This window comes from Schistocerca cancellata, chromosome 4, assembly GCF_023864275.1.
Source record: "Schistocerca cancellata isolate TAMUIC-IGC-003103 chromosome 4, iqSchCanc2.1, whole genome shotgun sequence".
Lineage (NCBI taxonomy): Eukaryota > Metazoa > Arthropoda > Insecta > Orthoptera > Acrididae > Schistocerca > Schistocerca cancellata.
The window spans coordinates 201,715,171-201,738,374 of NC_064629.1; the positions used below are offsets into that span (position 1 = coordinate 201,715,171).

General features: G+C 35.2%; 1 protein-coding gene across 1 annotated transcript in view; it reads left to right on the forward strand.

The window, feature by feature from the left end:
- The window catches only part of LOC126183531 (uncharacterized), a 1,031,760-nt gene that overhangs the window by 936,907 nt on the left and 71,649 nt on the right, over positions 1–23,204 (forward strand). The window contains exons 20-21 of the mRNA XM_049925600.1: positions 543–714; positions 19,330–19,524. Coding sequence (XP_049781557.1) covers positions 543–714; positions 19,330–19,524 — 367 coding nt within the window. The remainder of the gene's footprint in view (positions 1–542; positions 715–19,329; positions 19,525–23,204) is intronic.

Consider the following 23,204-nt stretch of genomic DNA (forward strand, 5'->3'; position numbering starts at 1 on the left):
AGGTGTCACTCTTTCCATCTTCTAGTGAAGATTATGGCCTAGGTTTTGGGAACAAACTGATCCTATTTTATGTTTTCTGTGGATTTCCTCAATAATTTCATTCACCTGCTTGGATGATTTCTTGAACAAAGCCATGACCATTTACCTTTCCCATTCTTTACACATCGATTTAGTGTTATTTCTTTAATGTTTGTAATATTGACTACATACTACAAGCATTTATGACATTATTGTGGCTTTCTTTACTTACTGTATATGAATAAATCTATTTATATATTGTAAATCAATCATTGTGATTAATTAGTTTCATGATTACATTTCTCCAGCATTCAGTTTATGTCAAAGGACATATCAAAGCAGTGTAATAAAAATTCGCCATCTTTAAAGTACAAGTAATGATGTGCTTCTAATGGCAATCTAATATTAATTTAGTTCCTTTGTGGGAAGACACTTACTTAATACATCTGATACTAATTACAGCATGCTCAAAGTGTAATGAGACCTGCATAATTTTTGCTAGACAGAAATTTTTGAATATACAGGTATCTGCGACCAGCAACAGAGGAACAGTCTCAGCAAGCTGAGATGTGCACTCATGAACTCACAGCTACATCTTCTGGTGAAGAATGTGAAACATCAGGTGATGATGTATGGGGTACACCAACAAGCGGTGGTGATTTGGATGAGGAGTCTATATTCACAGCAGTCACAGGGGTAAGTATTCATTTCTGTTAAAGGGTCCTCCAAATAAAATGTTGTTGCAATGTTGTTGTTTTTTGTAAATCCTTGAACACATAGTGAAATATTATATTTTTTGAAGGGTTGGAGGGTCATGACATGATAGATATCAATATATGCAGCATTCTTTGATTAAATATTTTGGAAAAAGAAGTTCTTTATTTTTATACATTAAGAAAATGGACTCTACAGGGTGAAATATTATATTTTACAAATATTATATAAATATTATATGTAACAAAGAGTTGGAGGGTCATGACATGTTAGATCTCAATACATGTAGTGTTCCTGGATTAAATATTTTGGAAAATGAATTTCTCTATTTTTACACATAAAGAAAATGGATTCTACCAAACTCCAACATAAAAAGTTTGGAGGTTGTTTGTGGATGCTTTCTAAGGATTTTGGTATAATGGATAATTGGTCTCTCTGGTGGCTCATTACACCATAATGAAGTAATTATGACTTATTTGTTTGTTACTCCAATCACCTTTGTATGTGTGCGAATACAACAGTAAAATGCCTGTAATATACAATCACAAAATCTGCAACACAAAACATAAAGTAATACAACAATCCACAGATGCAAAAGTATCTTGATGTGGTTGCCATTCCCACAGGAACAGCTCAGAATGTCATAACTGAGTCACTCTTCCTTTGTATTAAGTGAAATCATATACGCTGTACAACTCTTCATCGGTAAACCTATCCACACTTCCATGTATCAGTGTTAATGCACAACCAATACTGCCAAAAAATAAACCTGAGGCCAAATCAAACACTACTGAATACAGGCTTGAGGGTGAAGAGGGAAGAGGACATTGCTGTTGTCAACAGGAAGTACCGTGAGTGAAAGTAAATAATTTGTTTCTAGGCAACACGCACTGTGCATACTACTGACAAGTGCCCTGTTATAAAATCATTTTCCATGAAATAGAGATCCAAAGCTAAGTGAAAAAATCAAATGAAATGCAATTACCAGAATGAAATGTGCACTCTGCACTTTGCACTGATATGAAACTTCCTGGCAGATTAAAACTGTGTGCCGGACCGAGACTCGAACTCAGGACCTTTGCCTTTCACGGGCAAGTGCTCTACCATGAAAGGCAAAGGTCCCGAGTTCGAGTCTCAGTCCGGCACACAGTTTTACTCTGCCAGGAAGTGTCAAATGCAATTACTCTGCAACAACACACGGGCTGAAATACACAGAAAATATCCTTGAGAAACCTGCAACAACTGATTAACTTTCATGACCAAGAATTTATTTCATGTCCAAATTTGTAGAATCATTGAATACCACTGGTAATGGAATAAGAATATTTTCTCAAATGCAATCATTCAAAACCTAGATTCACACTCAGTCCCATTTTCAAACCATAAGAGGTCACTGAATAGAAGTTCTTCACAATCAGTTCTATGACTGATGAAGTGAATATCATGGCAAGAATGACAACAGGGTCATTTGCACTATAGAAGATGCTGAATTTAATTTTGTGTACTAATAACTTAACTCAGCACATGTTGCCCAGTTTAAACATAAAGTCATTCATTTGTTTGTACATTAATCACAAGGAAGAACCACTATGGATGTGTAACATCTCATTATATACAGCAAAGTGGAAAATCCCTCTAACTGGGCTGAAAATTTAGTGCACCAATAATAATCCTTGGAGCCTTCAATAAGGACTCTGAAGACATACTAAGACTGAATGTCTTGTATGAGACATATAATTTACATACACTATAAGTTTTCCAGAGAAAGTTAGCAAATAAAATCATTAAGGATCAAGTATTTGTTAATTCAGACAGTATGATTATAAGGCTGGAAACATCATTACAGGCTGCAGTGGTTATTAGGTATAGTTCATTAGCCCACAAACCAAAATCAGACACCACCAAGTGTCAGAGCTGTCAGGCGTCAGAACATACAACATTTCAGGCAGCTACTAAGAAAGGAAACACTGGATGAAATATATAGACATGTGAAAAAATTATACATTTTATAGGGCTATTTGTACATTATATTCATATATAATTTCCAGACAAAACATAAAAACCTACATGCAGTCCCAGAAAATTCTCTTGACTCGTTGCTGGTAAATGTTATGCAAAAATGAAATCTCCATGAAATCTCAGAAACTCATGGAGCCATTGATAAATTTCACCAGCATTTAGAAAAGTACAAAATGATGCTTAACAAGGTTATAAAAGACTAAAAAAAATCATGTTAGTATAATGTGGAATGACATGAAAACTGAAAACTGTACAGCAGATAGCAGACAGGTGAAGACAGCCAACAAAATTTCATTGTGCAGATAGATCATAATGACATAAAAATTACTTTTACTTTTCCTGGTGAAACTGTCACCTTTAGCACATTTTTCAAATATAAGTGAATAGTTAGTCATTGGCTGTAAATCATAGCCATATGTTACCAGAAACCTCAAATAAGAACCCTAGTTACTTCCTTCTGATTTGACATAATGATGAAGAAATTTTAGCAAAATTTATCACTTTAAAATCCAGATATTATTCAGGCACAGACAACATCCCATATTTCATTACTAAAAACTATGATGACATTACTAAATCAGTCTTCTAATTTTGCAACAGTTCGTTGTCAACTGTAACTTCCCTTTTTTATTTAAAGAAAGTAAAACTAAACATGCTATTGAAGAATGGAAATAAACAAGATGTAGTAAATTTCAGGCTTGTTAAATTATTATCTGGTTTCTCAAAAGCATTAGAAAAATATTTTCCAAAGACAGACTCTCAAATTTCCTTTATAGGGGACAGAGTTGTAGCTTGGTACACTTTTCAGACTTTTGCCTCTAGCTAGTCCTGTAATAGAAGTTCAATATGTTATCTTATCCCATTTTGTGCCAGTGCGCTTACTGAAGGACTGCACTGACAGCATAAAACATCCTTTGGCACACATCATAAATGATTTCTTTCACTGCAGGCTGCTTCCCAGAATACTTAAAATGTGCAAAAGTCCTGCCCCTATTTAAGAAAGGCGAACCAGAAAATATAGAAAACTATAGGCCCATCTCATTACTCTCATCCTTTTCCAAGGTAATAGAAAATATAATGAAAAAGAGACTAACGGATTTCCTAAACAAGTACAACCTACTGTGTAAAGAACAGTTTGGTTTCAGGCCAGGAAGAAGCACAGGTTCAGCAGTAGCTCACTTCACAAATTTTGTCTTAGAAGCACTTGACGAAGGTGAACATGTAACAGGCATATTCCTTGACCTTAGCAAAGCATTTGACACGGTAGACCACAAAATACTACTAAACAAAATGGAGGCACTAGGAATAAGGGGAACAGTAAATAATTGGTTTCAATCATACTTGGAAAATAGGGTACAGCGTGTAGAGATCTCACAAACGAAGTTCAGCAGATTGACAAAACACATTTCCAAACCAGAACATATTAACATAGGAGTCCCTCAGGGAAGTGTGTTAGGGCCAATACTCTTCCTAATATATATCAATGATTTTCCCCAGAGTGTAAAATACGGGAAAGAAATACTATTTGCAGATGATAGCAGCATCCTTATCAGTGATGAGTCACCAGACAAACTGAGAGACAAAGCTGAAGAAACTCTCGATCATGTATGCAAGTGGGTAGTAAGCAACAAATTGACCCTCAATATTAAAAAAACAAACAGTATTAATTTCCACATAAATAAAAAACATAATAGCATAGGCCTAAAAGTTAAAGATAAACTTATAGATTGTGTCACAAACACAAAATTCCTAGGAATGCATGTTGACTCACAGCTTAACTGGACTGACCATATTGCAGCACTAGAAAAGAAAATTGCTACTGCTTGCTATGCACTCCGGATAATTATGTCAGTATGTAATAGTTCATGTGCTAAGACTACATACTTTGCATATGTGCATTCAATAATTAGTTATGGCATAACCTTCTGGGGTACAAATGTGCAGAACATACAAGCAATTTTCAAGCTACAAAAGAGGGCTGTACGAATAATAACAAAAAGCAGCAAGAGAGCTCACTGTACTGATTTATTCAAAACCATGGGAATCTTGACAGTACCATGTGAATACATCTTTCAGACTGTGATATATGTAAAGAAACACGTTGACCAGTACACCCAAAACAGATCTATACACTAACACTGGACTAGATCCTGCCACCATTTGCATCTCATACAAAAAAACAAAACAAAAACCCAAAATAGTTTATTATTTAACGGAATAAAAATGTATAATAGACTTCCAGAGGAGATAAAAGCTGAAACTGGAATACATGCCTTTAGGAAAGCTGCAAAAAGTTATTTAGCAGATAAATGTTACTATACTGTCAAAGAATACTGTAAATGACATGTGTTCACCTCAATTCATGCAAGAGTACCTTTGTAAATTTATATTTTATCTGTAATTAAGATTGGTGTGTATTTGTTTTGTGTAATCCATGCAAGAATACATTTGTAAATTTATATTTATTTGTAACTAAGATTGGTGTGTATTTGTTTTGTGTACAAACGATTAAGTTGCACCATAGAAATATGTACTACCAGAAGTACTATTATGTATATACTCATTCCATGTATACAGTTGACGACATCCATACAACACAAGTTGTCTACGGATGAATAAATAAATAAATAAATAAAATTTTTAAATAATGACATTCAATTTATTTGTGCTGTAGTCTTTTTCTGAAACTACAAAAAATGCTCTAGAAAATTAAGGTTTTACCAAATGTGAAAGCATGTTCCAAGGTAAAACATGGTCATGCACCTAGGAACAAATATTCTATTCAAATTTAAAAGCATTACAATTGAGAAAATCTTGTTAATACTGTGTTTAGTAGTCTATCCGTAATATTATTACTCTACTACACACTAGTAAACAGTAAGTGAAATCAAATGAATGAGAAGTGTTATCAGAAACCAGTTACAAATTAAATACATTTTGAAATAGAATCTATCGGAAATGAACACAAATTTTCATTTTCAAGACAGGTAAAATTGTTAAGACATTATAGAAACTCAGTTCATTTGCAAGTATCACATGTTCCATGGTAAAAGACCTTCTGTTTCAAGGTATAAAATGGGGAATGACCAATGAATAGTGGCTTAACAATGTTATATAAATAGTTCCAAAAATATTTAGCATTTTACTTGACAAAATATTCTGTATCTAAAGCATTAACAGTATATTCCAAATAGTTTGAATGTACTATGCAGGACTTAATTGTTTAGAATGTGAGATACTTGCAAATGCTGAAAATAAATAAATAAAGCCCTCATGTCTAACAATAACAAAACTATATAAAATGGCAGAAACTGCTTATGTTGTCTTTAGTGAGTATTTCTTCATGTGATTCTAAAATTAGTCACTAGGCTGAAGTACTGGCCAGAAAACCATCATGTGTTTGTAGGTACACTGTCCTTGAGCTACAGCGCTCTCTCCTAAATGCAAGGCATACACCAGTGATACGTTCCTTTCCACAGAACAACATAATTTCAGAAAAAGCTGCTGAGCTGGCACTGACACGTTTGAATTTTTTATAAAGTGCTCCATAATTTAGATAATGGAGAAATTATCACTGGTGTATGCCGTGACCTGTCAAAAGTGTTCAGTATTATGGGTTACAACATATAAAATTACATACTCTGGCATGTAGGTATCAGGAACAGTGATACTTGGTTGGAATTCAGTTTTATGAAAATCCAAATTTAAGTAAACATTATTCTTATTATCAGAACATTAAATATGGTTTACTTTTTTTGTCAGTCTTCTGACAGGTTTAATGCAGCCCTCCATGAATTCCTCTCATGTGCAAATCTCTTCATCTCAGAGTATCACTTGCACCCTTTATCCTCACTTATTTGTTGAATGTATTCCATCCTTCTAGTACTATGGAAGTTATTCCTTGGCATCTTAACACATGTTCTGTCACCCTGTCCCTTCTTATTGTCAGTGTTTCATATGTTCCTTTCTTTGCCTATTCTGTGGAGGACCTCATCATTACTTATCTTATCAGTCCACCTGGCGTTTAACATTTTTCTGTAGCACCACATCTCAAATGCTTCAGTTCTATTCTGTTTTGGTTTTCTCACTGTCCATGATTCACTGCCATACAATGCTATTCTCTAAACATATATTCTCAGAACTTTCTTCACCAAATTAAGACATATGTTAGATACTAGTAGACTTCTTTACGCCTAGAAGGCCACACTATGCTAGTGTGTTTTCTATGTCCTCCTTGCTTTGTCTAACATGTGTTATTTTGCTTCCACGGTAGAAGGATTCTTTAACTTCATCTGCTTTATGATCACCCAATTTTGATATTAATCTTCTTGCAATTCTCATTTCTCATACTTCTCATTACTTTCATCATTCTTTGGTTTACTCTCAGTTCATATTCTGCATCCATTAGGCTGCTCAATCCATTGAGCAGGTCCTGTAATTCTTCTGTACCTTCACTGAGGATAGGAATATTATCAGTGAATCTCATCATTTATATCCTTTTACCCTGATTTTTAATCCAACTCTTGAATCTTTCTTTTATTTCTGTCATTACTTATTTTATGTATAGATTGAACACTTGTGAAAGACTGTCTTACACCCTTTTTAATTCAAGCACCTCATTATTGGTCTTCCAATCTTATAGTTCCCTCTTGGTTCTTGAGGTGTTATGTATGATGAAATACTGTAGAAGTTTAAAACAGAAATTTCAGGTAGCAGTTGAAATGACTAGAAAATGTTATTGTGAATGTAAACAAAATAGTATCTTCAAACTTCCAAAATTTAAGAAATCAGAATGTCCAGAACATAAACATGTAGTGGAATGGTAAAACTATTCAATCAGTAACCATTGTAAAATGTCTACAAATTGGCTACACAGTTACCTTAGTTTGGCTACATGCATTGAAAGTTATTCAAAGAAGTAAAGTACTATATTTAATAGCAGGCCATATCTTCTGCAAATCTCTTCAGTTCAGAGTACCGGTATGTCAAGTTTCAGCTGGTTGTACTTGTTTGATGTAGAGAAGTCTTAGTCTTCCTCATGCATTCCTCCCAGATATTTTTCCTTCTGTTAATTCTGCAATGAAGTGGCAGCGCCTGTGTAGTCATCCAATCCATTGGTCACTCTATCCCTAGCTAGCCCTTCACAACAATCTTTCTCCTCCTGTGTCATTAAAGGCTTTATCATTGATCATTCTCTCAGTCCATGAAATCTTGAGAACTCTTCACCAACACTACGCCTCAAAAGCCTGTAGATTTTTCCATTCTGGCTCCACTCCTGCCCATGTCTCTGAGCCATATTACCATTTACTACCACTTATTTCCATTTATTACCATATCTTCTTTGTTCGCCAGTCATCACTCGATAGACTGCATCAGTGTTACAAGCTTAAGATTACACGAGCATTATAAAACAAAGACAAATTAGCATAAGTATGCATAATAACACAGAACAAATTTGCAGAAGCATAGCATAACACTTAATGAAATATAGTGTGAGAAATTTTTATCAAAGACATGTTCACTTCATTTCATAAGGCAATGTACAGTTTATGGAGTCCAATTTGCTGATTCACTGTCAAAGAACTCATTTAAACTGTACAGTTGCTTTTTGCATAGATTTTGTGACACCTTTCCGTGAAATTTTACCAAGTCCAAGGACTGTATTTTAGTATTTAGATGGTTGAACATTTTAATAGCTACTATTGGAAAACTGTCCCATATCATATAGTGTCAACACCTTGGGATGTCTACGTCTTTCTTACTGTGTATATTAGAATTCTGGACCTCACTCCTGTTGGTGAATGTATCACAATTTTCTTTCATTTACGTGAGACAGGAGAGGTCATATTGACTGAAAACTGTCATCACTCCTAGACATGTGAAGATAAGTTTGTAGTGGCCCAGTTTCCTGCTTGATGTTATGATCCTCCCCCCCCCCCCCCCCCCTTACAGCCAGTAGAGTGACCCATAGTAACGGGCCGCAGCTGACATGACTGTGGAATACTGAATAATATCAGTAGATACATAAATGTGCAGTTTGTTATTGACAAGTGAGTTTTCTATCCACCATGGACCCCAGAAGGTTCACAGTTCATGCACTTTTTAGGTATCCTTTGTCACTGAGGCTACATACTAATTTTCGCATGTTTTCTTCATTTATTTTCAGTTTGTTTATTCCTTTGTAGCATCAAACAAAGCATCTACTTCTCTTTGGGCCTTGCTGGCATCAATGCCTTTTGAGTACAGAGTTATGTCATCTGTGAATTGTAAGTACTGTCCAAGAGAGCTTAAATCATTTACAAATACTAGAACAGGAGGGCGGCCATTGCCAGTTCCTGTGGCACACCATACTCCAACTTCCATTCACATGATATTGCTCCTTGTACTGATACAATTTGCCTTCTGTCTTCCAAATAAAATTTGAGGGTTGCCAGAACAGTGCCTCCAGTTCTATATTTACTGAGCTTGTTTTGGAGTACCTAATGAAGACAGCAGTCAAACCCCTTATGAAAGTCACAGAAACTATGCTTTATCCAAGTAACCAGATCTAGTGCCGCTGTTGTAGATTTGTCCTTCCAGAAACCATGTTTGCATCTGTGAACAGTTCATTAATTTCAAAGTAATTTGATATTTGGTCTTCAATTGCAGTCTCAATGGCTTTAGTGAAGACTGGAATGATTGACATTGGCCTGAAGGTAGCTACCATGGTAGTACTCCGAACAAAAGCTTTTACATACTGTTTTCTTGTGTTAATACTAATATTTTTTTGTGTTAGTAGCATCTTGATACTATTGAGTGCTGTTTTAGCTTGTGAGAATGGTCTAACATCCTCTTTTATTCTACTACCCAGGTAGGGTCCCCACTTAATGATTGTCATTTGCTTCAGATTCTCTCCATCTAGATGTAGATTTGCTGCTGTTGGAACTTTACTACATACAAGGATTTTCTTTTTCCTCTTATTTATTTTCATATTATATCTTTCTAGAAATACATTTTCATGCTTTCTACTACCTTTTGGGCATTGTTTTCAGATTTGGCTAACACTGCTATATGATGTGCAAATCAAACATTTTTATATTTCCTCCATGTATAGCTTATTCCTTCAGTATACGTATCTTCATTAGTTTATTGCATCCTCAGTGTATTTGTTCAAGAGTAATTGGGAATGATTTTATCCCTGCCAAGCAACTTTACGTCCTCTTGCAAATTTTGCACCATCTTTTACTTGTCATCTGCTGTCTGATTTCTGTAAAGGTGCTGGCTTATTTTTTTGTCGTGATGAACCAACTTAAACACATTAAAGTTTCCACCATTTTATACTAGTCTATATTTTTGAAAGCCTTTGGCGATCATCAATAATAATAATAATAATAATAGTAGTAATAATAATAATAATAATAATAATAATAAATACTGAAAACAGAATTGACAGCAAGAAACAAGACAAAAGCTATAAATACCTATGCCATACCAATATTGACCTACTCATTTGGAGTAGTGAAATGGAGTAACACAGACCTAGAAGCACTCAATACACTTACATGATCACAATGCCACAAATATAGAATACATCACATACATTCAGCAACAGAAAGATTCACATTAAGCAGGAAGGAAAGAGGAAGGGGATTTATCGACATAAAAAACCTAAATTATGGACAGGTAGACAATTTAAGAAAATTCTTTATAGAACAAGCAGACACTAGCAAAATACACAAAGCAATCACTCATATAAATACATCGGCTACACCATTGCAATTTCATAACCACTTCTACAACCCTTTAGATCACATAACATCAACAGATACGAAGAAAGTAAATTGGAAAATGAAAACACTACATGGCAAGCATCCGTATCATCTAACACAGCCACACATCGATCAAGACGCATCCAACACATGGCTAAGAAAAGGCAATATATACAGTGAGACGGAAGGATTCATGATTGCAATACAGGATCAAACAATAAACACCAGATATTACAGCAAGCATATTATTAAAGATCCCAATACCACAACACATAAATGCAGACTTTGCAAACAACAAATAGAAACCGTAGATCACATCACAAGCGCATGTACAATACTAGCAAATACAGAATACCCCAGAAGACATGACAATGTAGCAAAAATAATACATCAACAGCTTGCCTTACAACATAAACTTATAAAACAACACGTTCCCACATACAAGTATGCACCACAAAATGTACTGGAGAATGATGAATACAAATTATACTGGAACAGAACCATTATAACAGATGAAACAACACCACATAACAAATCTGACATCATACTCACCAATAAAAAGAAGAAATTAACACAACTAATCGAAATAACCATACCCAATACAACAAATATACAAAAGAAAACAGGAGAAAGAATTGAAAAATACATCCAACTGGCTGAGGAAGTCAAGGACATGTGGCATCAGGATAAAGTTGACATTATACCAATTATACTATCAACTACAGGAGTCATACCACACAATATCCACCAGTACATCAACGCAATATAACAACATCCAAACTTATACATACAACTACAGAAATCTGTAATTATTGATACATGTTCAATTACCCGAAAGTTCCTAAATGCAATATAACATATACCGTACAGTTAAAAGGAAGTCACGCTTGATCAAGGTCAGTGTCACCTTCCATTTTTAACCAGACATACGTCTGAGACAGGAAAGAGAAATAATAATAATACACATTCACATCCAACTAAATTATTTAACAGTTACATTGCAGACCCATACACATTCTCTGATACACTTACACATGGAATAACTTATCTGAAACCTAAAGATCAAGCAGACACAGCAAACCCAACTAAGTATCGCCCTATAACATGCCTACCAACAATATACAAAATATTAACTTCAGTAATTACACAGAAATTAATGACACATACAACACAGAAAAAAAATATAAATGAAGAGCAAAAGGCTGTTGCAAAGGAGCACAAGGATGTAAAGAGCAACTGATAATAGATGCAGAGGTGACATATCAAGCTAATACTAAACAAAGGTAACTACACTACGCATACATTGATTACTGAAAAGCTTTTGATAGTGTACCCCACTCATGGTTACTACAAATATTGGAAATATACAAAGTAGATCCTAAATTGATACAGTTGTTAAACATAGTAATGAAAAATTGGAAAACCACACATAATATCCAAACAAATTCAAATAATATCACATCAAAGCCAATACAGATTAAGTGTGGAATATACCAAGGAGGCTCATTAAGTCCTTTCTGGTTCTGCCTTGCTCTGAACCCACTATCCAACATCCCAAATAATACAAATTATGGATACAATATTACTGGAACATACCAACACAAAATCACACATTTGCTATACGTGGATGACCTAAAACTACTAGCAGCAACAAATCAACAACTCAACCAATTACTAAATATACCAGAAGTATTCAGCAATGATATAAATATGGCTTTTGTAACAGACAAATGTAAGAAAAATAGCATAGTCAAGGGAAAACACACTAAACAAGAAGATTACATATTGGATAACCACAGTGACTGCATAGAAGTGATGGAAAAAACAGATGCCTATAAATATCTAGGATACAGACAAAAAATAGGAATAGATAATACAAATATTAAAGAAGAACTAAAAGAAAAATATAGACAAAGACTAACAAAAATACTGAAAACAGAATTGACAGCAAGAAACAAGACAAAAGCTATAAATACCTATGCCATACCAATATTGACCTACTCATTTGGAGTAGTGAAATGGAGTAACACAGACCTAGAAGCACTCAATACACTTACATGATCACAATGCCACAAATATAGAATACATCACATACATTCAGCAACAGAAAGATTCACATTAAGCAGGAAGGAAAGAGGAAGGGGATTTATCGACATAAAAAACCTAAATTATGGACAGGTAGACAATTTAAGAAAATTCTTTATAGAACAAGCAGACACTAGCAAAATACACAAAGCAATCACTCATATAAATACATCGGCTACACCATTGCAATTTCATAACCACTTCTACAACCCTTTAGATCACATAACATCAACAGATACGAAGAAAGTAAATTGGAAAATGAAAACACTACATGGCAAGCATCCGTATCATCTAACACAGCCACACATCGATCAAGACGCATCCAACACATGGCTAAGAAAAGGCAATATATACAGTGAGACGGAAGGATTCATGATTGCAATACAGGATCAAACAATAAACACCAGATATTACAGCAAGCATATTATTAAAGATCCCAATACCACAACACATAAATGCAGACTTTGCAAACAACAAATAGAAACCGTAGATCACATCACAAGCGCATGTACAATACTAGCAAATACAGAATACCCCAGAAGACATGACAATGTAGCAAAAATAATACATCAACAGCTTGCCTTACAACATAAACTTATAAAACAACACGTTCCCACATACAAGTATGCACCACAAAATGTACTGGAGAATGATGAATACAAATTATACTGGAACAGAACCATTATAACAGATGAAACAACACCACATAACAAATCTGACATCATACTCACCAATAAAAAGAAGAAATTAACACAACTAATCGAAATAACCATACCCAATACAACAAATATACAAAAGAAAACAGGAGAAAGAATTGAAAAATACATCCAACTGGCTGAGGAAGTCAAGGACATGTGGCATCAGGATAAAGTTGACATTATACCAATTATACTATCAACTACAGGAGTCATACCACACAATATCCACCAGTACATCAACGCAATATAACAACATCCAAACTTATACATACAACTACAGAAATCTGTAATTATTGATACATGTTCAATTACCCGAAAGTTCCTAAATGCAATATAACATATACCGTACAGTTAAAAGGAAGTCACGCTTGATCAAGGTCAGTGTCACCTTCCATTTTTAACCAGACATACGTCTGAGACAGGAAAGAGAAATAATAATAATACACATTCACATCCAACTAAATTATTTAACAGTTACATTGCAGACCCATACACATTCTCTGATACACTTACACATGGAATAACTTATCTGAAACCTAAAGATCAAGCAGACACAGCAAACCCAACTAAGTATCGCCCTATAACATGCCTACCAACAATATACAAAATATTAACTTCAGTAATTACACAGAAATTAATGACACATACAACACAGAAAAAAATTATAAATGAAGAGCAAAAGGCTGTTGCAAAGGAGCACAAGGATGTAAAGAGCAACTGATAATAGATGCAGAGGTGACATATCAAGCTAATACTAAACAAAGGTAACTACACTACGCATACATTGATTACTGAAAAGCTTTTGATAGTGTACCCCACTCATGGTTACTACAAATATTGGAAATATACAAAGTAGATCCTAAATTGATACAGTTGTTAAACATAGTAATGAAAAATTGGAAAACCACACATAATATCCAAACAAATTCAAATAATATCACATCAAAGCCAATACAGATTAAGTGTGGAATATACCAAGGAGGCTCATTAAGTCCTTTCTGGTTCTGCCTTGCTCTGAACCCACTATCCAACATCCCAAATAATACAAATTATGGATACAATATTACTGGAACATACCAACACAAAATCACACATTTGCTATACGTGGATGACCTAAAACTACTGGCAGCAACAAATCAACAACTCAACCAATTACTAAATATACCAGAAGTATTCAGCAATGATATAAATATGGCTTTTGTAACAGACAAATGTAAGAAAAATAGCATAGTCAAGGGAAAACACACTAAACAAGAAGATTACATATTGGATAACCACAGTGACTGCATAGAAGTGATGGAAAAAACAGATGCCTATAAATATCTAGGATACAGACAAAAAATAGGAATAGATAATACAAATATTAAAGAAGAACTAAAAGAAAAATATAGACAAAGACTAACAAAAATACTGAAAACAGAATTGACAGCAAGAAACAAGACAAAAGCTATAAATACCTATGCCATACCAATATTGACCTACTCATTTGGAGTAGTGAAATGGAGTAACACAGACCTAGAAGCACTCAATACACTTACATGATCACAATGCCACAAATATAGAATACATCACATACATTCAGCAACAGAAAGATTCACATTAAGCAGGAAGGAAAGAGGAAGGGGATTTATCGACATAAAAAACCTATATTATGGACAGGTAGACAATTTAAGAAAATTCTTTATAGAACAAGCAGAAACTAGCAAAATACACAAAGCAATCACTCATATAAATACATCGGCTACACCATTGCAATTTCATAACCACTTCTACAACCCTTTAGATCACATAACATCAACAGATACGAAGAAAGTAAATTGGAAAATGAAAACACTACATGGCAAGCACCCATATCATCTAACACAGCCACACATCGATCAAGACGCATCCAACACATGGCTAAGAAAAGGCAATATATACAGTGAGACGGAAGGATTCATGATTGCAATACAGGATCAAACAATAAACACCAGATATTACAGCAAGCATATTATTAAAGATCCCAATACCACAACACATAAATGCAGACTTTGCAAACAACAAATAGAAACCGTAGATCACATCACAAGCGCATGTACAATACTAGCAAATACAGAATACCCCAGAAGACATGACAATGTAGCAAAAATAATACATCAACAACTTGCCATACAACATAAACTAATAAAACTACACGTTCCCACATACAAGTATGCACCACAAAATGTACTGGAGAATGATGAATACAAATTATACTGGAACAGAACCGTTATAACAGATAAAACAACACCACATAACAAACCTGACATCATACTCACCAATAAAAAGAAGAAATTAACACAACTAATCGAAATAACCATACCCAATACAACAAATATACAAAAGAAAACAGGAGAAAGAATTGAAAAATACATCCAACTGGCTGAGGAAGTCAAGGACATGTGGCATCAGGATAAAGTTGACATTATACCAATTATACTATCAACTAAAGGAGTCATACCACACAATATCCACCAGTACATCAACGCAATATAGCTACATCCAAACTTATATATACAACTACAGAAATCTGTAATTATTGATACATGTTCAATTACCCGAAGGTTCCTAAATGCAATATAACATATACCGTACAGTTAAAAGGAAGTCACGCTTGATCAAGGTCCGCGTCACTTTCCATTTTTAACCAGACATAATGTCTGAGAAAGGAAAGAAATAATAATAATAATTTTGTTGTCATTAGACCATTACCACAATGACAAAATCTCTCACATAGTACAATACAATGGATAATTTAAAAGTAAAAGAGGGTAATTATTAACATTACATATGATTAATTACGTTACAAGTAACAAATTACTTTATATTGTAGAATGGGTAGGCAACTAACAGTTACGCAGTGTCTGTTTGAATGTTTGTTCTGATAAATCTTGTACAGTTTGTGGAAGCTTATTAAATAATTTGTGTCCCATGAGCTCATAACTGTTAATTGATTTTGACAGACTATATAGTTTTACTGTAATGATTATTTGTTCACAAAACAAATGTTTACTATGTGCCTTATTTGAGGAACCAGCAAGTATCCAAACCACTTTCTTGTGCAGTGTTAAGATGTTATGCACACAATTAGAGTTTCCCCATAAAATAATACCTTATGGTATTATGGTTTGGAAAAATGGAAAATAATATGTTCCAACATACATTCCAGGTACACAGATCATAAGTTACTTTAATAAATAAATTCCTCTAGACAACTTAGCACTACTATACAGGGTATTAAAAAGTATTCCATGTTTTTAGAGGTGATATTATAGACCAAAAAAAGAAAAAAATATCCAATAAACATGGATTTAAAAGGCATACCTTAAGAGCTATGAGCATTCATTCACTTTTATTACTGTGAAACCTATCTCTTTTACTGCAAGCTCTTAGGGAAACAAAAACTCTGTGAAAAACTCCAGGTTGGTCACAGGTGAACTGGCAGGCATTGATGATGCATTCCTGAAGTTTTTGTACACCATTAATGGGCTTGCAGTGCCCAAAATCAAAAATGCAAGTGATTAAGAACAGGGGAATAAGCTTGGCAATGTAATGGACCTCCCCGACCAATCCATTGCATATTAAATGTCTGTGTGAAGCGTTCTCAGACATTTTAGAGAAATAAGTTACAAGTTCATGGCACCCTCCATCGGCAATGCTGGAATTCAATACGGTGTTGGCCCACCCTGATCCTTGATGACAGCTTCCACTCTCGCAGGTATACGGTCAACCAGGTGCTGGAAGCTTTCTTGGGGAATTCTTCATGCAGTGCTGCGCTGAGGAGAGGTATCGATGTTGGTCGGTGAACCTGGCATGAAGTCAGTGTACCAAAACAGCCCAACGGTGTTCTATAGGATTCTGGTCACAACTCTGTGCAGGCCAGTCCATTTCAGGGATGTTATTGTCATGCAACCACTCTGCCACAGGTCATGCATTATGAACAGGTGCCTGATCATGCTGAAAAATGCAATCGCCATCCCCGAATTGGTCTTCAACAGTGGGAAGCAAGAATGTGCTTAAAACATCAATGTAGACCTACACTGTGATAGTGCCATGCAAAACAACAAGAGGTCCAAGCCCCCTCAAAGAAAAACACAGCCACACCATAACACCACCGCCTCCAAATTTTACAGTTGGCACTACACATTCTGGCAGATAATGTTCAATGGGCATTCACCATACACACCCTGTCATTGGATCGCCATATTGCGTACTGTGATTTGTCACTCTACACAACGTTTTTCCACTGGTCAATCGTCCAGTGTTCATGCTCCTTACACCAAGCGAGGCGTCATTTGGCATTTACCAGCGTGATGTGTGGCAACATGAAATCCAAGTTTTCTCACATCTCGCCTAACTGTCATAGTACTTGCAGTGGACCCTGATGCAGTTTGGAATTACTTGTGCCTCTGGATAAATGTCTGCCTATTACACATTATGACTGTCCTCAACTATCAGCAGTCTCTATCAGTCAACAGAGGAGATCGGCGTGTACGCTTTTGTGCTGTACATGTCTCTTCATGTTTTCACTTCACTATCACATCAGAAAGAGTGGACCTAGGGATGTTTAGGAATGTGGAAATCTCACGTACAGATGTATGACACAAGTGACTCCCAATCACCTGACCACATTTGAAGACCATGAGTTCCGCAAAGTACCCCGTTCTGCTCTCTCATGATGTCTAATGACTACTGAGTTGCATACAACACGAATGGAGTCACAACTACAAATAGAGTGCCCCAGGGGGAATTCTGTAACAGGCACGTACTACAAGCTGATTCTGCAAAATGTTTTGTGCCTCAAAATTTGTCAAAGAAGGCCAGATATGCTTGCAGCTGGTGTCCTCATTTTCCACAATAATGCAAGACCACATATTGCAGTACCAGTGAGAGAAACACTCAACCAATGTGGATGGATGGAAAATACTTCTGCACCCACCATACAGTACTGACAAGAATCCACCAGTCTTTGATCTGTTTCCAAAATTGAAGGAACAACTCCCTGGAAAACATTTTGATATTGATGAAGCTTTGAGTGAGGTGACCCAAGTAATCAGACAGCTCAACAACGAAGGTGCTGTATCCCGAATGCAGAAGTCATTAAAATGTTGGGAAGCTGTCATAAGTAAGAATGGAGTTTATACTGAAGACCTGCAAAGGTATTTTATGAAGTAAATTATTTTCATTAATTCTATCTTATAGTGTGCAGAACTTTTGAAATGACCCTCATAATAACAGTTACCTGCATCACACTTCAGTATACGGTTAGAAGGAGCCATTTCTTCAGACCCACTATGATAATATATACACTAAGGCTAAAGCTCAATGCACTGGCCCTGTTGGGTCATTTAGTACCAACCAGCCACCGAGTCATCCTCTGCCAGTGATATCACTGTGATGTAGTATGGAGGGTCACTGGGTTGGCATACCACTCCCCAGCTGATGCGAGCTTCCCAGACCTTGGAGCAACTACTTCTCACTTGTAACTACTCAGTTGTCATCATGAGTTTGAGAGCACTCTGTTCCAGTCCTCCCATAAAGGAAAAATTGCTGGCAGTACCAGGAGTTGAACTCAGGCCCTCCATATAGAAGTCACACATACTGACCACTGAGCTACAGAGATAGGCCAACGTATCCTTCGACAGTTTTAATCAACATTATAAAGTTGTATAATTTATGCGGAATGCAAACTGCAGTACACAGTTTATTTACTTTTGACACAGAAATGTAGATTTCCAGATATGAAAACATGTTCTGTTGTATGATGTCCATAATTATGATATTTGTGTAACCTATGACATTTTATGAGATGATTTTGCATAGATATTTTCCTGTGACAAAACATAAGTTCCTTATAATTTGCCTTATGAATAATACAGACCAAAAGATTCCACTGTTTTCCTTCCCCTCATATGTTAATATTTTTGCATTATTAAAAATCTGTGCTATGATTGCTTTTATTTATATTTAATGTTCAACTAGTGGAACATTTTTGTGGATGTTTTTAGAGTATAATGTTATTCTTTTAGCAGCATGAAACACCAGCTGATTCAATATCCATAGAAACAGCAGAGGAAGACACTGAATTGATGATGGATGAGTTACTAGCAACACCACCTTTAGCAAGCACCAGCAGCAGATCATTCCCTCCAAGACGACGACTGGAGCCATTACTTGAGGAAGAAGACACAGACATCCCAAGTGATACCCCATCCCCCGAACAGGTAAGTTCCTAATGAAACTATAGCATCTTTGCCTGTTTTGATAGAAATATCTGACACTTGGAAGCTAAATAAATCTAAAATTACTCAAAATATTCACATATATTTTATTCAAACTAAAACTCAGAAATTATTGTCAACATTGTCTGAGATAGAGAAGAAGCTTCTACTCAGTGTTTGCTGATACAACTGGAGCAAGGTAAACTATCACTTAAATGAAAACCTATGTTTCAATTTCTTCATCAGAACTTTGTAGTGAGCTCTGCTTCATTCCAACCCTTCTCTATCTTAACCTATTTTTCTTTTATGTCATGACTCTTTCTCCCTGTAAAAACACTCTTCAAACATTATGAAAGGCATAGATTAATTTATGTTTCAGTATTACTTGGAAATAGCCAGTTTTTTCTTTTCTTTTTTTTTCTTCAATCTTCAGTCTGATTTCAAGTGGTCTACCATGATTCCCTCCTGATGCTGGTCTTTTCATTTCAGAGTAGCACCTACAAACAGTGCCAACAATTGTTTTTGTATGTATTCTAATCTCTGTACAGTTATTTAACTCAAAAATAGTGAATGTACATGTGTGCATCACAAATCCCTATTCTTTATTATTAAGCATCTTTGATCATGAGATTTGCCACAATTCACCCCTCATTTCTGAGTAACTGGCTTACATTTCAAATTCAGTGTAGACTGGCTTACTTTCAAATGCATTGCTTCTATGTTCCCAGAAGTAATGTCTGTCCACAGTTTACAATATTTTTTATCAGTCCATTCAAACTTTTGAATGTTCGCAATGTCAATTTGCACTTACGTTTTGCATTGTCATAGCTACAAACTTCTCACCATTTTCTTGAGCCCTGGACACCTTAGGTCTGAAGTGGTACGAGTCATTAAAAGTCAGATCAATTAATGTCACTAGTGCTTTGTCTCTTAATGGTACCAAACTCACAACATTATATTGTGTTTAGTGTAGTTTCTAGTTAGGTTACCAAACAAATTGTGGGGTTGGGCTAAATTTCAGTAATAGCCCAAATGTATGTAATGTTGGTAATGATAAACAAGAGCTGTGGTTATGCTCCTAATAGCACAGCTTAAATATATGCAACAAGCAGCAATGATATTTAAGTAGTCACAACTGACACACACTTTTTGTTCTCCTTTTGGAATGTGTCCCAATTCCAGGGTTTAAACTTGCACATAAAAATTGCACCCAGTACCACAAGGAAAATCTCCAAAATTGGCATTCACTGCTTCTACAACTTCCTTTGCCACCACCCAGAACACATTGGTGTTAACTAACACTTTAAGTATTTTATTTGAGAATCAGGAAGATAACCAACACCACTGTCCTGAAGTTCATCCACTGAATGATACTCTTGTTCACCAGCAGAACTGTGATCACTAACTATTGCAACATTGTTGTCTTATCTATTTTGTGATCTATATCACTGCCATGTTCCTCTATTCACCAACTAACAACCTCATCAAACTTAGGATACTTACATTTGACACATTTCCATAAAAACATTTTGTACTATATTATGAAACCAGGTATGTAGTTCATGTTGTGTGGTCTAGAAGACCCCAGCATGTGTCAATAAAACATGTCAGCAACAAACAAAAAAGGTGATAATGCAACCAACATTATAGACAACCACATCTACAGCTACCGCTACAGCTACACCATCATGGTTACTCTGCAAATCACACTTAAGTGCATTGCAAAGGCACTTAAAAATAATTTTCTGTTAAACTTAACAATAATTTTCCTTAACCTTAACAACAATTTTCTGTTATAAAAATAATTTTCTGTTATTCCAATCTCGACCCTCGCACGGAGAAAGTGAACACCTACGTCTTTCTGTGCACGCTCTGATTTCCCTTATTTTATTATGATGATCATTTGTCATTATGTAGGTTTGCATCAAAATTTTTTTGCATTTGGAGGAGAAAGTTGGTGATTGAAATTTAATGAGAAGATTCCACCACAATGAAAAACAACTTCGTGTTAATGATGTCCACCTCAAATCTTGTATCGTATCAGTGACACTCTCTCCCCTACTTTGCACTAATACAAAACATGCTGCTCATCTTTGAACTTCATCTTTGAACTTTCCCTATGTACTCTGATAAGGATCCCACACTGTACTCCAAAAGAGGTGGACAAGCATAGTGTATGCAGTCTCTTTATTAGATCAGTTACATTTTTGCCACAGTGTGGTGAAGCAAGCTGGGATATTTTTACTTCGCCTCTTGTTTTGCCATTTGCCTCCTTAAAATTCATTTTTTCATTTTTGACTAATTACTATTAACATACATGAATATAATCTCCATTTCCATAAAAGAGAAAGGTTGGCCCTCAGTTTTAAAGAATATAACACCAGATCTAATTTTGTCCTTAGTTTGATGTATGTAATTGATTTTCTGATTTATTTTGACTATTCCTTGTTAATATCTTTTGTTATAGGGTGAAATCAGTAATTGTTTTGTAACTTAAATTCTATTGATGACTTATAAACAAATACAAATTCTCTACTAGTTATAAACATTTGGAGGAACAACTAATAGTATTCTTAAAGGATCTATTTGGCTCTATTCGAAAACATGTTAGCAGAGCCAGCTCTTAATTAATTCCAAAGTAATTACCAGTTTTATCAAAAGTATTGTTTGTGTAACTATATCAGATAATTTCATCATTTAAACAAATAATTAGGACTAACCCTTGTAGTAGGAGAAACTGTTAAAAAGAACCAATTTTTTGATGTATTCAGTTAATTGAATGATTTCTGTTTTAATTGTAATTTATGCAACTTAAATATCAAACAATGTGTAGTTTCAGCACCTATTGTTGTGATGATACATAAAGGCCCAGTCTTTGGGCTCAAGACAGTCAGTCCACGCCCGATTTTCAGATGAGAAACCCATATTGGTTACAACAACAGTGCATCCATTTAACTGTGAAATAAGTGTAATAGGCCATGTGCTAAAATAACTACAGTGTCTGTTCAATACTTGCCGTATTATGCAATAAGAACTGTGCGGTTAGGTTTTAACTGTTCTTTGACTTTCAACAGTAAACTATTGTAGCAGTATGTTGACATTTGCTTGCAACCTATTAATGAGACTTATCAAAAGTTAAACAATAGCCCACTGTCCATATAGCTGTGTATTATTGAGGTGTTGTGAACAGTGAAAGTAAAAAACTGTGAAACGCAAATGTGCACCTGTCGGTTACATCATTTAAAGTAGTCAGTGTTTAACTTCCACCCCCCCCCCCCCCCCCCATTTTTCGGCCAATGTAGCAACACAGTATGTCAACACCGAGGACAATCAATGAGAAAGAAAAAGCAGGCAATGTCACAATAGTCTTTGGTTTTCCTTTCCCGCAACATTTTTTATGTGTTCCTTCCAATTTACATTGTTCATAATTGTCACTTGTAGGTATTTAGTTGAATTTACAGCCTTTAGATTTGACTGATTCATCATGTAGCCAAAGTTTAATGGATTCCTTTTAGCACCCATGTAGATAACCTCACACTTTTCATTATTTAGGGTCAGTTGCAAATTTTTCTCCATATAGATATCTTTTCTAAACTGTTTAGCAATTTGTTTTGATCTTCTGATGACTTTACTAGACAATAAACAACACCATCATGTGCAAACAACCTAAGACGGCTACTCAG